The sequence below is a fragment of the Mauremys reevesii genome, linkage group 1 (assembly GCF_016161935.1).
Source record: "Mauremys reevesii isolate NIE-2019 linkage group 1, ASM1616193v1, whole genome shotgun sequence".
Classification (NCBI taxonomy): Eukaryota; Metazoa; Chordata; order Testudines; family Geoemydidae; genus Mauremys; species Mauremys reevesii.
In genome coordinates this window covers 123198322-123216420 of record NC_052623.1, presented here as the reverse complement: position 1 = coordinate 123216420, position 18099 = coordinate 123198322, and the positions used below count along the sequence as shown (strand labels likewise).

Below are 18099 nucleotides of genomic sequence, written 5' to 3'. Positions count from 1 at the left end.
TAAACTACATGCAGTATGTCTGGCGTTTAGTAACATATTGACACTGGCTCACTAATTTTTATTTGCAAAATTGATTCAAATTTTCTTGGCTATGATAAGCACTATCATATACACTGAAAACTGACTGAACACCTGCAAACAAAGAGTAACAATACTCAACAATGTGTCAAGTTGTGAGAATGCATTCAAAGAAATCCTGTAGGGATCAGTGTAAGGACCAGTTTTATATAACATCTTTATTAACTGTATGAATATCAGAGGTTCTCCTCCACTTCCATCCATTCTGAGACACAAAGGGGTATGCAAAAAAAAAAAAAAAGGTAAAGCCAATGGTGCCATAAAAAGGGGACTCTGCAGCATGTTCCACCTCATGCCACCTAGAAGAATCTTCTTTGTGGGACTCAGATGGCCAAGGCTCTGCAGGATCTGGGTAAGGCATGGCCGGGATGGGCCAAGGTGATAGCCACTCTCCTCAGATTCATCCTTCCTTCAACCTGCAGGGAATTAGTAACAGAAGAGGCTAATGGGATCTCATGTTCATTCACCCTCTGCACATTGGAATCCTGGGGAGTTCAGAGACATCTATCGGCAGGGAGCCAGTCATGATATGGCTTCTGAGGAAGCTGTGCTGCTACAAAGGATGGTGAGAAACCTGGGCAGTACTGCAGTATAATGCTACTTCAGTACCAGACAGATGTAGACAAACTGGATGGAATTGACACAAGAGCAACAAAAGATGAGTACTGATTTATGAGGAAAGATCAGAAGAGCAACATACAAATAGCTTGACTTGATGACTGAGGAGTAAACATAAAAAAATATCGGGAGGGTCTAGGTAAATAGCCAGGATGTAGAGAAATTTGCTTAAGGCTGATACCAAGGGACGTAACTAGTATAAATAGACAAAAATCAAGAAAGCAATCTCATCTTGATGCTGAGATTAGCTAGTCTGTGGAATAGTCTCCCAATGAAAATGGTGGAAACTTCATCCTTTGCAACATTTGAAATTAGACTGGACAAACCTCCAGAAAATATACTGCAGGGACCTTTCTGTAGTGGCAAGGGAATGGACTAAATGACCCAAAAGGTCAGTTCCATCTCTAATCTTTATGATTTTATGACTTGACCAAATAATTTGTTCCCCACTTCTTTACCTTCAGTTTCCTCTTTGTCACTAGGCAGTGAATTCCTTTCTTTGTTTTTCATTTCCCTCCTGGAGATAAATAGAAGATCATCAGAGTCTGAAGTCTTCTCCCTGGGATGCTTTTTGCTTTCTACTTTCCCTTTTTTTTTCTTTTTACCCCCATCTTCTTTCAATTTTTCCCCCTTTTCTTCTTCTTGTGGAGATGAGTTCTGGATGGATTTCTCAGCCTGTACATTTGGGCTAGAAATCAGAAGAGAAGATTCACTGATATACATCTGTGTGTGTAAATGTGGTATATCATGCTATTTCAAAACATCTTTATTTTATTATTCTAACACTTTGTAGGTCATCTTTCCCCACCTCCCACTATGTTGATAAGAAAAAGACTCATTGTGCTGACAGTAGCCTTGTGAAGTCGCCAGAGTTGGAAGAATGAGCCTGAAGTTAAGCATCACAGTGCAGATCTTTTTAGCATGCCTCACATAACAAGTTTCAGGTAGGAACACATGACTGACTAAACTCCCTGAAACAGGGGCTATAATGGAAATGTTGACACAATCTTTATTCAAGCAGTGCAAATGGCATAGCCAGCATTAGTACTGATTAATTTGCAGCTAATGAAATACAACTGTCTAATGATTTTTAATGCACAGTTTCTCATAAAAGAGGAAAACACTCATTAGACACTGTGTGCTAGACTACAATAAGCAATGAATATAAAGTAATGTCATGGACAACGTTGAATCTTTACGATTCAATCAGTGAATTAAGTTAGTCAATGCCTGGAAGAGGACAGGATGCATATCTACATGACATAAAAGTAAAGTGTTAAATAATATGGTAGAAACTGTTACACTTCAATGAGAACATTATTCCATTTACAAATACAGTATCTTAATGGAAAACAATAAAATATTGTAGAGAGAGCTTACGCGCAAAAGGGGAAAATTCTGCACTAGTAATTGTGTTCATCTGAGGCCACCTTCTCCTATCTCAGAGAAAACAATTCTATAGAGATGTAAAGCCCCAGCTATCAAAGAGGCAGCGTTGCCTAGTGGATAGAGCACTGGACTAGGACTCAGAAAAGCTGGGTTCAATGCCCTGTTCTGTTATTCATCTGCTGGGTGACCTGGACAAGTCTCCTAACTCTATACACCTCAGTTTCCCCGTCTGTAAAATGGGGATTATGATACTGCTCTCTTTTGTAAATCACTTTGAGATCTAAAGATGAAAAGCACTGCATTTAGAGCTCGATGTTATATTATCAAGAAGCAGGAGAAAAAAAAACAACCACAAGAGACAGATCTAGCCATGCTCCAACCCGTTCATAAAACAGACTAAAAATGCAGCAATATTAGAGATATGTATAGAAAAATATAGATTATTTAGGCGGGATGGACAGATAAGTAGCATGAAAGAAGAGGAAAGACTACAACAAATATTATTTCCAGCACATAATTTTCCTTTCTTTTCCCATCCTAATCTAAAAAGCAAAATTCAATACAGCAAAGCCAACAAGAGTGATGAGTAGCAAAAATATGGAGGTGCTTAGGAGTGCTTGGGGCTGGCTGGGTTGATGACTGAGCCAGCCAACTCAGCCAGTCAACTCAGAGTAAATGATTGAATGGATGTGAAGGAGAGAGGGATGGAATTAATGATGTTTACGGGGAAAGACAAAACAAAATTCTGTAGGATTCTTGAGTGGAATCCATGATCATCTTTTTATCCATGACAAACAACCAGTCTTAAGGGAGGCAGTGTGGCTTAGTAGTTAGAGCACTGGACTGAGACTCAGAAGACCTGGATTCTATTCTTGGTTCTGTCACTAGCCAGCTGGGTGATGTTAGGCAAGTCACTTCACCTTTCTGTGCCAGTTTCCCCATCTGTAAATGGGGATAATTATATTAATCTCTTCTGTAAAGTGCTTTGAGATCTATGAATGAAAAATATACAAGAGTTAAGTGGTTTTGATCACTATAGCCATTGACTGCGGCCAATGGGAGCTGCGGGGGTGGCACCTGTGGGCAGAGACAGCGTGCAGTCTCACCTAGCCAAACCTCCACCTAGGAGCAGCAGGGGCATGTCACCGCTTGTAGAGAGCCGCCACGGTGAGCACCACCTGGATCCAGCACCACAAAATGCCGGTTTCTAGAGTTTTCCGGTTTATAAAGTCCTGGAAAACACAGCTTTTACTGTACCATGTTCTTTATCAGCAATGTCACTGTGGCATTGATCAGAGAGGAAATGAAGATGGAATCTTTGGGCTCTAGAACCCTATATAATATGAGGGATAGCTGAGTGAGCCTCTTCCCATCTCCAGGTGTTTCTGACTCCACCCTAAATAACTTCTTCAAAGGAGGAATGAAGGGGGATGGAAAATTCTGTTCTGGTTTTGGGTGAGAAGTATTAACGCTTTGATTTATCTGGTTTCTCCTCTTTCTCTGGCTAGATTTTGATGGGGGTGAACACTTTCCCCCAAACATACCTGAAGCCATAGGAAAGAAGGCATCTCTCTTGCTTCATTGATCAGGTTTATATATTCCACAGGGCTTTCATGTTCTCTCTTCTTTGGAGAGGGGAGAGTAGGAGCCACTGCCTCAATACTTAAACCCCAGAACAGGGTTTCTACCACACAACACACAGCCTGCTAATGAACTCTGAAATCTATCACTTCTCAGGGATACTTCAAATGGGTTCATGGCTCAGGCTATGTAAAGGCCAAACAGAAACCGAAATTTACCTGGAAACCAATATAAGTTCACGTCCTATTCTAATCAGCAAACATCAGCCAAGATCTACGTAAGTTCACCCTCTCCAAGCCATTCCCCAGACTCAAGCCCAATAAGATACTGAGTAGTCTAAATACATTTCATAATTTGAAGCACAAGTTCATATCACAAAACACATCTTAAAATAAAAACTATCTCCAACTTCCAGCGTTTTCTCACTTCGAACTTCCTGTTATTAAGAACCAAACTAGCACCTCCCACGAGTCCTTCCCAAACTGATACGGTGCAGTTCCCTGCCAGGGAACTTTAAAAGCATGAAGTAGACAATTAATAACCATCACATCCAAACACTTAGTGGATCAGACACACATGGTGATGTGTCCAGGACCACCCAACCTGAATGAACCCTGTTCTAGTTTAAAAATCTACTTGTTATTGTATTAGATATGGAAAATCTAAAGCAAAATTGAATACAAAATATGCTTCTCTTCCCCCCCTATATTTTAGAATGCACATAACCAAAAGTTTACATATTTCAGTTCAAACATACTCACAGGAGGCAATCCACCATATGGGCCATTCTTATATAACGGCAGGAACAGGCATACTTTGTTTGGCTGATTTTAATAAGCCCACTTCGTATACAGTGTTTCTGCAATAACACAATCAAATTCATCCAGTTTAGATCAGTGACTTCTAAACCTCAGAAACAGCAGTTAAGAATAAAGGAACGCATAAAGAAAACAGGCACTTTGGTGCAACCGTAGGAAGCATCTGAAAAACCAAGATGACAATTTCCTAATGATAAGTACAATTTCTTTATAAAACACAATGAGAAAAAAAAAGATAAAATTACCATAATAATCTCCAACAAACAAAGCTAACAAAACACACTAAAAATAGTTTTATTTTATCCCATCAAAAACAATCCTTATTCTTCACATTTGCAGTCTGGAGCCTGTGAAAGCCAATAAATGGATTATGGAGAGTAGAGTAATGTTTGATTTAAGGATAAATTATGCTACACTCCTTACCAGTTTGTCCATTATGTTGGCCCAATACTTGGCTCTGAAATTTGATTTGATTTTGGTCAGCTGGACGGGTGAGTGGAACAATGTGCTCTTTAGCCAGACCAGTTATTTCTGCCTCATCAAAACCAGAATTATAATAATGCCATGGCAAACTTCGTATCCTTTCACAGGTCTACTTACTTTCTTATTGTTGTACTTCAAAACTGTGTAGAGTTTATCATCTGCTTCAACTCTTTTTGGTGTTGCTATAACAACAGCAGGCATATAATAATCATTTCCTGTTTGTGTCCCAGTTCTGGCGAATACATAGTCTCCAACCTGTGTACCGGAAAAGAATTAGGCTGCAAGAGCTTCATAGCATACCAGTTTAAAACGACGGTTTGACTGTACAAAACAACATGCTAATCCATTCTAATGGCTTAAAATGGAACTCTAGAGGAAAATACAAAGGTACCAATCATGCCATGTGCTGACTACCTTCAACTGCCACTGGATCAGCACCTCACAGGATCATGCCTTAATTCAGCATCCTATGGAAACGTCCTACAGAATTTCAGAGGGATCAAGCTAACAGGCTGCTAAAGAAATTATTCCAGCCCTTTATCCCTTAGAATTTAATAGAGAATTATATTTGTTTACGTTTTTGAAACACCACATGGAATTCTGTAACAGGAATATAATTTTTAATTGAATTATATAAGATGATTTTTAAAACCCTCTAGAAAGATTATAATTTTCTATTAAACCTGACAGGACACTTCCAGAATTGGACTCTCCACACAGAATACAGAGACATACTATTAATATCAGCAGGAGTTCCTTACATTATACAGGGAAAGAGTCAAGTCCCTGGTTTTAACTGTAACCAACGCAGGGTAGCCCATTGCTTTTTGTACCCATCATCCCTGTCTCTGCTAAAATAAGCCCCATTTGAAAGAAGAATTGTGATAATAGACGATTAGCTAGCTAACAAATACAGAAATGGAATATGATTTTTGTTTCATTATTGTTCTTTGGGGTTAGTAAAAGGGTGGTTTTTTGTTGGATTAAGCACATACAATGAAAAATAAATGGCTAGAGCCTGCTGTATGTTATAGTGTGAGTAAAAGGCTCTGTTAGGTTCCTATGCTGTGAGTGTAAATTAATTATGTGTATTGTTGGGAAACAGTAAGACCACTTGTGCTGAGTGACCTGCCAAAAATACTATTTTAGAGGGAAATCATATATATTTCTGATATACAAATATGTGTGATTTTAAAGAGCAAAGATTCTAAACTCTTATCACATATCATGCAATAACAAGTGACAAACATAAGAAATACTGGAAATAGCATGGAACCAAAGGAAATTTCACTATGAATGGAGAATCTTCTTTAACATTTACAAATTTATCCAAAATACAGAAATGATCAAACTATTATGTATCATCATGCTCAGATGTGAACTGCAGAACAAAGTTAATGATGCACATATGCTGCCTTAAAAAGTAATAGTTTTTCACCTGCAGTGATGGGCAAGGCATAGCACCCCCGACAGGTATAATAAACTTTATTGGTACAATCTGCGTCTCTCCATGGCTGAAGTTGACAAGTGCCTGGGAGGAACTGATACTCTTTATCACAGTTCCTAAGAGTTAAACATGAAAAATATAATATTAAAATTACATTTAGTATGTTTACCAATATATAAGAAGGCTAAAAATCCTGTAGCCTGTAACATGTCCCCATATTTCCTGCAGTAGAATCTACAATATTTGCACTAGGCACTGACAATGTACATTATACTGTACAAGTCACACACAAAAAGAAAGTCACTGCCCCCAAAGAATTTATAATATAAAGCCTGAGTTCTGCAAAATAATTATGCAAAAAAAGAAGAAAAAAAAACAGGAAACCCACCTGGAGATCATGTAAGAAACCCAAAGCAACTATCAAAACCTGCTGACAGCCATTCAACACAAAAAGAAAAAGTGGAACCAGCTACAACAACTCCACAACCCACTGAACTTCAACTCCAGGATAAACCATGACACCAGGACCCACCACATGGACACTAAATTACACCACAACATCATCAATATATCCAGAGTACCTCTTACTGGAGCTGAATTATCTGTACTCTCCAAGGAACTGAACTTCTGCCCCAACATAGAACCTGATACAATACTAACACATGGAGAACTTGAAGAAATCTTTCACTGACTCCTCCTCAAAGAATTCTTTTACAATAAGGACACCACCACCCACAACCACCACCTCCCCACGAACAGTCATAAGAAAAAAGAATCGGCTGACTGGCCACCCCACAATGGACGAAACAACACACTTGATCATTACAGTGATTGCTTTTGGGGAAAAAAAAACTGACTGTGAAATCCACTACAATCGCTCTACCACCAAGATGTCAGCTATACAGTCCCTGAAATCCAACTACCAGATAGGGATCAAGCCAGCAGACAAAGAGTGGTGTCACTGTAGTTTTCAACGGTGATGACTACGTCAACAAAATCAACCAAACAACTCTCCAACACCACTTACTATAAAGAACTCAAAGAAGACCCTATACCACAATTCACCTAGGAATTAAGGATAACATCAAATCCTTGCCCAAATAACTCCAAAAGAAACTCTACAACCTCATCCCCCACAACCCCTCTTCCCACCATTCCAGGACCTTCTCCATGCTTCCCAAAACATACAAACAAGTGAACCCAGGCAGACCTGTCATATCAGGCCATGGCACTCTTATTGAAGGAATATCAGGACTCATAGAAACCATCTTCAATGACTCACCCACAAAGTGCCAGCCTCCTCCAGGACACAACAACTTCCTCCAGAAACTCTGCAACATTAACCACCTCCCTCATAACACCACGCTTGCCACCATAGGGCTAGTCTACACTTACCTGCCGGGTCGACGCGGTGAGTTCGACTTCTCGGAGTTCGAACTATCGCGTCTAATCTAGACGTGATAGTTCGAACTCCCCGCGCGCTCCGGTCGACTCCGGTACTCCACCACTGCAAACGGCGGTGGCGGAGTCGACCTTGAAGCCACGGACTTCGATCCTGCGGGGTCTGGACAGGTAAGTAGTTTGAACTAGGGTACTTCGAGTTCAGCTACGCTATTCACGTAGCTGAACTTGCGTACCCTAGTTCGACCCCCGCCCTTAGTGTAGACCTGCCCATAGATGTCACCTCCCTATACACCAACATCCTTCAGAACGACGGCATTGATGCCTACTTCAAATATTTACAAGATAATGGACAACACTCAGATATCCATCCCAAATACATTGCTACACTCATCTATTTCATCCTCCTCATGTAACAATTTTACATTCAATAACAAACACTTTGTCCAAACTATGGGAACATCCATGGGTATTAGGATGGCTCCCCAATATTCCAACAACTTCACGGGACACCGTGATGAAGAATTTCTGGACAAATGCACCATGAAACCAATGATATACCTGATACACATCTATGATATTTTCATCTTCTGGACAGACGACCTAAACTTTCTTATAGATTTCCATCACAACTTCAACAACCACCACTCATCCATCAAACTCTCTCTAGAACACGACCATACCAGCATCAACTTTATGGATACCATGATCAGCTTCAACAATTGAACCTTACAGACTACTATATACAAGAAACCCATGGATCACCACACCTACCTTCACAGATGCAGTAACCAACCCAAACACACCAAAAGATCTGTTATCTACCATCAGGCCCTCAAATATCACAGAATATGTGCCGAGGAAAATTTCTGGGATACACAATTAACACACTTAAAACCACCTTCACCAAACAAGGACACTCCACCAGCTTCAATACAGAAGAAAAAAAAAACCCATTGTCCACATACCCCTTGTTGACACTTACCACCCCACACTGGAATCCGTACAGGACATCATGAAACAGTTACAACCCATACTCAATGGGGACCACATCCTTAAAGAAATCTTTCACAAAACCCCTCTTCTAGACTTCAAACAAGCCCCCAATCTCATGAAACTCATCATCAGAAGAAAGCTCCCCGCAGACTGGTGTTTGGAGGACAGGGGTCAGAGGCAGAAATAGAGAAGACAACATACACTGGGTGACCCACAGAAGGGAACAGCTTAGAAGATGCATTAAAAAACACAACAACAACATTATTACTATTTTAAAACAATGCAACTACAGAATAACTACTAAGAAAAGAAAGATTCTAAAATTAATAGAAGCCATAACAACCCTTTTACTATGGACCCTGATTCAGCAAAATACTTAACTATAAGCCTAACATCATCACTGTGAGACGCCCAAATGATTTCAATGGGACTATTCACATGCTTAAAGTTAGGTACATGCTTAAATACCTTGCTGAATTGGAGCCTTGATGAATGTGCAAATAGTTCATTCCCATTAGAAATAAAGTTTGCCTTTTTGTGGGGCTTGTTCAGAGAAACTAAAATTATTATTAATTTTACTGAAAAGGTAAATATAATTATTTTTAGGGAAGCAGCATTACCTAGTGATTAGAGCAGGTGACTGGAAGTTAGAACTAAGTTCTACTCATAGAGGTGCTGACTTCCCATGTGACCTTGACAGATCACTTAGGAAATAAACACAGAAAGGTTCATTTATAAAATGGTGATTATAATACCCACTTTGAGATCCTATAAATATTATAAATTATCTGCATGTGGGTAAAATGATGCAACAGTCTTCTCACTGTGTATAGTGTCTGTCATTTGGGGTCTGGCACATGATGCAAGAGACCCTCATGCATTTTGTTATTTCATTTAATGAAAAGGTCAAATATTCAAAAGAGTATGCAATGAGCAGCTAGGCAGGCAATTACCCAAATTGTGTGCACAATAGCTATGTGCTTCAAGCAATGGCAGGATTTTCTAAGGACACTTTTGCAAACACATCCATTGTACTCGTCCCTGAAAATCTGGTCCAATATGTGAAAAGTAGCATACCAAATTCTAAAGAAATTCAGTACACTGTTATTACTGTACCATTATTACTGTACCAACTGCAATATCTATCTTATGTTTTGAATTATAGCATTCTGAGAAAAAATAGTAAATGAATATTTCAGTAAATTTATACTGTACGGTCTTATTCATGTTAGGGTAGGAAAAAATTCTCCCTTTTAGACCACTTACCTTTCACTCATTTGATGTTTTACCGAATTAGCATTTGGATATAGGATAGAGAAACTTTCAACTATGTGACCAGGAAAAGAATACACAGCAGCATCAGACCATCCTTAACACTAACAGCTACAAAGCTAGATAAATAGCAAAATGGTTTTCTGATCCAACTGCAAAATTAAAGAATTCAGCCTGTGATTGTTAAATTGAAAACTGTTATCAGGCAATCAAAAAAGTACAGAAAAAATAAGCCAAGCTAACAAAAGCAATGAACTTTTCTCCATATTTTATCTGTACATGAAACAGTCCTAACAATAAGTGTCTCTGTTGGAATATCCTTAATTTGTTTTAACTGTAACTGATTCAGTGTCCATGAATGTGAGGAACTAACAGCACTGGCTGACGAGCCAGATGTAGTGTAAAGAGTCACAGAGCACGCTTCCCCACAAGGTTTTGCCAGGGGCGGCTCTAGGCATTTTACTGCCCCAAGCACTGCAGGCAGGCTGCCTTCGGTGGCTTGCCTGCAGGAGGTCCCCGGTCCCGCGAATTCGGCGGCAGCCTGCGGGAGGTCCGCCGACAGGGCCGGTGCAACCATTTAGGTGACCTAGGCGGTCGCCTAGGGCACTAGGATTTGGGGGGTGCCATTTTCTTCGGCAGTGACCGCGGCGGCCAGATCTTCAGCCGCCCCGGTCACCACCAGCATTTAGGCGGAGGGAGCTGGGGCAAGGGAGCACGGGGAGGGCCACCTGCAGCAAGAATGGGGGAGCACAGCACGTAGGGGAACTCCCCGCCCCAGCTCACCCCCACCCCGCCTCCTCCCCGAGCACGCCGTGGCTGCTTCACTTCTCCTGCCTCCCAGGCTTGCGGCGCCTAAGCTGATTGGCGCCGCAAGCCTGGGAGGCAGGAGAAGTGAAGCAGCGACAGTGTGCTCAGGGTGGAGACGGAGCAGAGGTGAGCTGGGGCGGGGGAGTGCCTCAGGGCGGGTGGGGGTGCCTCAGGGCAGGGGCGCGGGGCGGGAGAAGAGGGCGCAAGGTGGAAGTTTCACCTAGGGCGCAAAACATCCTTGCACCAGCCCTGTCCGCCGAAGCCGCGGGACCAGTGGACCCACTGCAGGCATGTCACCGAAGGCAACCTGCCTGCCGCCCTCGCGGCGACTGGCAGAGCGCCTCCTGCGGCTTGCCACCCCAAGCATGCGCTTGGGATGCTGGTGCCTGGAGCCGCCCCAGGGTTTTGCCAATGCACTTCGATCCTCAATACGCCAACTGTTCAATTCTTGCACCTCTCCTGAGAGCAGACTTCCAATGATGTCAAATTGCCTGTGAAATGTTCTCTGATGTCAGAAACTGTCCTGGAATACTTTGTCAATCATACAAAAAAGGTATGGGATTAGTTAGATTTTTTCCCCAATACCATATCATGAGATACAAATTCATACTACAAATATTCTGACTTAGAACTCAACAACACAACAGAAACAACTAGTGAATATTCTGCATATAGCAGATGGCTCAGCCTTTGCTAAATCCTAAATGGAAATAAACCAGCCTAGAAAGAAAAAGGAATAGATTGACACTGTCTTCCAATTCAAAATGTACACCATTTTATTCCAAAACATTTCCCACCACTTTCTTCTTAAAAAAACAGACCTATCAGTAGGGTGTCTGCAGAGCTTTCTGTACCTTTCTTGAAGCATTATGGTGAGAAAAGATTAAAAATCCAACAATATATACAGTAAACCAAATTAAAACTGAACCAGGTGAAAAAGATTAGGTAAATGTTGCTCTTTTTTCAGCAATCTTTCTAAAGATTTAAAAAAAAACATTTGAAATACACACAAAAACAATTTACCTGGAAAATAAAATCCTGTGATGTCAGATCTTGCAATCACCTTTTGGCCTTTGAGAGTCTCAAACACTTTTCCTTTCTGTCTTTTCTTAGACTGTGTCTTTACATTCTCTTCTGTCAGTTTCTGTAATTGGGAAGATAAAAAGATATTGCTCATAATGATAACCCAGTCAGCATAGGTCTATCTTTTTGAATGAATTAAGCATTCATGTAATTTCATGCTATGGATTAGATGTATTAATACTGTTGCTAATCAACAATAAACTTGATGATTGTAAGTACTGGGAGTCGTCAGTGAATATGGTGAACTATATGATAGAAAGAGCTGGCAACAATGCGTATCATTAAGCCTAACTAGCACTTTGTATGGAAAGATCCTGCTTTCAGCTGCTCACAATATTGCTAATCTTTAATTATCCAGCTGAAATTTTCCATGCTGCATGTCTGCCTCTAGATGAAGTATTTTGGAAAATCTCAACAAAAAACAGTTCATTTATTTCCAAGAACAAGGTTAGGGAAAAATGACGGTTACTCCCCTGTAACCAAGGTTCTTTGAGATGGACTTTTTACCGAGGGTTTTTAGAACCCAAAACAGTGGTAATTTAACTGTTTTACTTTAGGCAGTGTTAGGAAAAAATTAATGGGAACTCAGCAATTTTTGTTTGATAAATAATTAATACAAGTAAGCGTGCTTTTATTTAAAACTGTAATTTATTAGATATTAAGCATGTATAGGTTTAAAATATTGTAGATATAGTTACAGTTTGAGATAGTTTTGTGTAATTGCTAGCTGGATTTTTAGGGGCTTTGGTTTGTTTAGCTAATGGGGTGTTTAGATGTTAGGTTTGTTTGTTTTTTTTTAAGAAAAGTTTTTTGTGGACCGCTCTGAGATATTTATTTTTATTTAATGTTTATAGTTAATTTTAATAAAATATATAATTTATAGTGACTTTAGTGGGTTAATATAATTTTATTGGGTTATTAATTTTTTAAATTTTAAGAAATTATTTTAAAATATTTTCAGTATTTTCATTATAATATATTAGGCATATTTAAAATTAAGATTATTTAATTTTTTAATATTATTTTAATTAATAAACTGCAAATATGCAAGCATTTCACCTTGTTTTACAAAGGTTTAAGATTATTTCTAGCTATGTGATGTTTGTTTTTTATCTAGCAATGGCTGCACATACAAAATGGCTGATTGCAGCACTGTCAAGTTCTGGGGTATACACACAAATATCAAATTCTGGGGCAACACTCCCCTCCTTGCAGATTGGATATTTTTAATATTAAGATCTGCATACACACATACACAACGAGTTCAGTGGATTACTTGCCAGCCATCCCAAGACTGTGCTCTGGGTTAATGGACCAACCAATTTTCCTGCCACTCTAGCCAGATCAGGGGTGAAGGGCCTAACCTCTACCCATTCTTCTCCTCCTTGGTTACCCTCTTGGGGATCAATCTTCCTTACTATGGGGGCTATGGGTGCCTGCAGCTCTTCCAGTGTTTCGAGCAAGGGACCATATGGGGACTGCCCAGAGGAGTCCAAGGGAAAAGGAAGCTCACAGGTACCATCCCTCTCATCCTCATAATGAGGATACAAGTAGAGATTCACCTCTGACTCACCCCTCCTTCTTAGGCGATGACTCCCACGAATCACAACCACTATTTCTTTCTGTTCTCTCAACATGGCTCTGAGAGCACAACTTTGTCTCTTACATTCCCCATGATCTGCCTGGGTCTTATCCTGGGAATCCTTTAGTAAGGCTCTATCAGCAGATTCACACTCAATTTTTTGTTGTTTTAATTCAGACACTTTCCGCTCCAGCCTGTTACCCTCTCGCTCACTGTCACACTCCTGCTTCTGCGGTGCCACTATCTGAGCTGCCCTCAGGCTGGATATATCTGTGTCTTTCTAAAAAAATTTTTTTTAACTTCTTTATTTCTGCCTTTAATTGCTTTATCACTACCATCTGCTTACAGAACCACAAGAGCGCTCCAGGACTGGTAGAGCTCCCAGACTTCCAAAAAAAACATTATCATGCTCCTGCATGAAATCTACCAAGCTGTTATCCAAATCCATTTCCAGCTTTTGTTTCTTTCCAGATGTTCCCTGTCCTTCTGACATCCTTTTACTGAACCAGGCTTTTCAGCCTGAGCCCTAAATCGACAACAGAATGTGACCATAAATCAACTCATAGGTTGTGACCCTGTTCCACTGCCTCCTTTACCTATTGCAAAACAAAACAAACAAACAACTTGTATTAATCATTCCCTTCCTCTCTATCACTCCTGGCAAGTGGCTCACCAAATCTGTTATTCGGGGTTTTCAGAACCCAAAACAGTGGTAACTTAACTGTTTTACTTTAGGCGGTGTTAGGAATAAATTAATGGGAACACAGCAATTTCAGTCTGATAAATGATTAATACAAGTAAGCGTACTCTTATTTAAAACTACAATTTATTAAATATTAAGCACAAACAAACATAAGCAATAGTTCAGGACATTTTAGATATAGTTATCCACGGTTTGAGACAGTTTTGAGTAATTACCAGCAGGACTTCCAGGGGCCCTTTTTTCATCCAGCTGATAGGGAGTTTAAATGTCAGATCTTTTCCCAAAGAAAGGTTCCCTTGGAGTGCTTCGAGGTATTTACTCTTACCTAATTTTTTATAGCTTACTTTAACAAAACACATAACCTAACCTAACTCCTAGTGGGTTAACATCATAACTTTTTTGGGGTTACTATTTTTTTTTAATTTTAAAAATGTATTATTTTAAAACATTTTTAGTATTTTTAGCCATAAAAATATGTTAGGGACACTTAAAACAAAGGTTGCTATTTACCTTTTTTAAAATAACTTTTTATTTTATTTTTATTTTGATTAATAAACTGCAAAGCTATTTGACCTTGTTTTACAAAGGCCTAAGATTACTCCTAGCTATGTGATGTTTGATTTTCAGCTAGCAATGGCTGAGCATACAAAATGGCTGACCGCAGTACTGTCAAGTTCTGGGGTACACACAGGAATGTGCATATTCACACTCCCCTCACAGAATAATGAATGTTCCAAAGCAAGGGTATAAAAGAGGCATGGATGTCCAGCTGCCTCAGTTCTTTCTCCTGTAACTCCAAACTTTTTGATAAATAGCACTCTTAGGTGAGGCAGGTGGGGAGTGTGAATATAAGGGTACATCCCGAAGAAGCTCTGTTACAGGTGAGTAACCTTCATTTTTTCTTTGAGTGTCCTCTGCGTATTCCCACTCATGGGATAGATCAGGGGTCGGCAACCTTTCAGAAGTGGTGTGCCGAGTCTTCATTTATTCACTCTAATTTAAGGTTTCGCGTGCCAGTAATACATTTTAATGTTTTTAGGAGGTCTCTTTCTATAAGTCTATAATATATAACTAAACTATTGTTGTATGTAAAGCAAATAAGGTTTTTAAAATGTTTAAGAAGCTTCATTTAAAATTAAATTAAAATGCAGAGCCCCCCGGACCGGTGGCCAGGACCCTGGCTGTGTGAGTGCCACTGAAAATCACCTTGTGTGCTGCCTTCGGCACGCGTGCCATAGGTTGCCTACCCCTGGGATAGATTGAAAAGCAGTATCCTGAGCAGGATGATGGGACACAAAGCCCTAATTAAATAAGGACCGCAGAACTGCTTTACCAAATTCTGCATCAGGTCTAGATTCTAAATTTGAGGAACAGTGTTTAGTAAACACATAGATAGAAGTCCAAGTCACCACTCTACATATTTCTATTAAAGGAATATGCCTAGAAAAAGCCATAGACACTTCCCTAGCAGAATGTGTCCTAATTCCTTGAAAAAGGACATCTTTTTTATTCAAAAGTAACTTTAATACACAATCTAACCCATCTAGAGAGCATTTGTAAAGAAACAGCTTTTCCCTTAGTTTTTCTGTTATAAGCAATGAACAGTTTATGAGATTGTCTAAATTGTTTGGTCTTGTCTAAATATAAGGCTAAAGCCCTTCTAACATCTAGAGTATGTAGTATAGTCTCTCCATCATGAATATGAGGTTTAGGAAAGAAAACCAGCAAAATTATAGACTGATTTACATGAAAAACAAACCACTATAGGCAAAAATGTATGGTGCATATGAAAAACTACCTTGTCTTTATGAAAAATTGTGAATGCTGGATCGGCCATCAATGCATATACACCGCTACCTCGATATAACGCCACCTGATATAACACGAATTTGGATATAATGCGGTAAAACATTCTCCGGGGGGGGGGAGGGGGGCTGCGCACTCCGGTGGATCAAAGCAAGTTCAATATAACACGGTTATATCTGCCTTTTTTTTGTACAACAGCTCTCATAAAATATAACTAACTGGTACAGTACATGGAACTATGGAAATCCACAATCAAAACCTTTTTCTTTTATGACTGTCACATTTTCTTGCGAATTCCTTTCTAGAATGTAGCAATACATTCTGCATCTCCAATGAGCAGAGTTTCTAAATTTCCCAGAGTACTATCTCCCATGTTGTTAGGTGGAAAGACTGAAGTGCTGGATGATAAATCATGCCATGCTGCTGTGACAAGTCCAGGGCCAGAAATAGAGGTTCCATTAGATCTCTTGACAGGTGAACTAAGTCCAAATACCATAGCTGCATTAGCCACACTGGCACTATTAAAATTACCTTGGCCTTGTCCTGTCTTATTTTGTTTATGACTTTTTGAATGAACAAAATCAGAGGAAATGCATATATCAGGCCCTGACCCCAATGAATTAGAAAAGCATCTGATATTGATTCCCTGTCACTGCCTGATCTCAACCAAAAATTGACACTTTTTGTTGTTGCTGGATGCAGAAAGATCTATTACTGTACTGGATTCCCCCATGAACTGAAGAGGTATGTTATTATGTCCTTCAAGGACCATTCATGCATCTGACATTTTGACCTGCTCAGATGCTCTGCAAGGGTGTTTTGCAAGGGTGGATCACTATTGGATGAAAACACTAGACTCTATACTCCCATTTCAAGGCTCTTTGCCTGCATGAATAACTGTAGAGAACAAGCCTCCTCCCTCCCTTGTTTGTTCAGATTATAATGTTATCATATTGTCTGTTACTACCTGAGGTACCTTGTGTTGTACCTGAGGTAAAAATACCTTTAAGGCCAACGTTTTCTTTTGGTGACAATGAGCTCTGATAAATAGCTTATTGTTTAAATGCCCCCCCAACCCAATGTACATGCATCTGCAGTAAGTATCAGTGATAGAAAAAGAGAACTGAAGTGTATACCCATCATTACATTTTGAGCATTTGCCACCACATTAGTGTTGAAAACACTTGTTATGAAATTATTCTTCTTCAGTGCATGCTTCCTAAACCTGGTCTGTAATTTATTGCCAATCAGTGCTGGAGGTCCGTCATCTGAAGACGTGCATATGGTGTCACTGATGTGGTTGAAGCCAATAGACTTATCAGCCATAGAAAAACTGGTATTGGTTGTTGTGGGGATTGATAAAGGAGATTATGGACAGCTTTATCTTTAAAAGCAGCAAAGAGTCCCATGGCACCTTATAGACTTGCATCCGACGAAGCTCATGCTCCAATACGTCTGTTAGTCTATAAGGTGCCACAAGACTCTTTGCTGCTTTTACAGATCCAGACTAACACAGCTACCCCTCTGAGCTTTATCTTTATAAACTTTTCTTCTGGAAAAAAAGCCTTTGCCATAGCCAAATCTAGCATTGCCCCAATAAAGCAGATCTTCTGAACTGGGATCAAAACTGACATCTCCTGATTTATTTTTAATCCTACATTGGCAAAAACCAATATATTTATTTTACATGCAAGATGATATCCTTCCTGGATAACACTTTTATTAACCAATCATCCAAGTATGGGTTATACAAACAGCCCCTGCTTTCACAGACACACTGCTAATACCAATAGACATTTTGTAAAAACCCTGGGTGCTGTAGACAACCCAACTGGGAGGACCTGGTACTAAATGGTCCTTTGTCAGCACAAAATGCAGGTTATCTCCAATGACGAGGTCTTTTTGAGTAATGGCAATATGCATTTAAATTCAGAGCTGCAAACCAATCCTGAGAGGAAAGAGAAGCCATTACAGATGCTAGAGACAACATGCGGAAACAAAAATTTTTTACATGGGTGTTTAATTTTCTTAAATC

At 39.7% G+C, this 18099-nt stretch overlaps 1 protein-coding gene across 1 annotated transcript in view; it reads right to left on the bottom strand.

Moving 5' to 3' along the window:
- Positions 1 to 218: 218 nt before the first annotated feature.
- Positions 219 to 18099, bottom strand: part of VWA3B (von Willebrand factor A domain containing 3B) — a 129528-nt gene continuing 111647 nt past the window's right edge. Inside the window, exons 24-29 of the mRNA XM_039520285.1 lie at positions 11914 to 12034; positions 6406 to 6530; positions 5085 to 5222; positions 4428 to 4525; positions 1155 to 1384; positions 219 to 494 (exon numbers count right to left, since the gene is read on the bottom strand). Of these exons, the coding sequence (XP_039376219.1) occupies positions 490 to 494; positions 1155 to 1384; positions 4428 to 4525; positions 5085 to 5222; positions 6406 to 6530; positions 11914 to 12034 (717 nt within the window). The 3' untranslated portion in view covers positions 219 to 489. The remainder of the gene's footprint in view (positions 495 to 1154; positions 1385 to 4427; positions 4526 to 5084; positions 5223 to 6405; positions 6531 to 11913; positions 12035 to 18099) is intronic.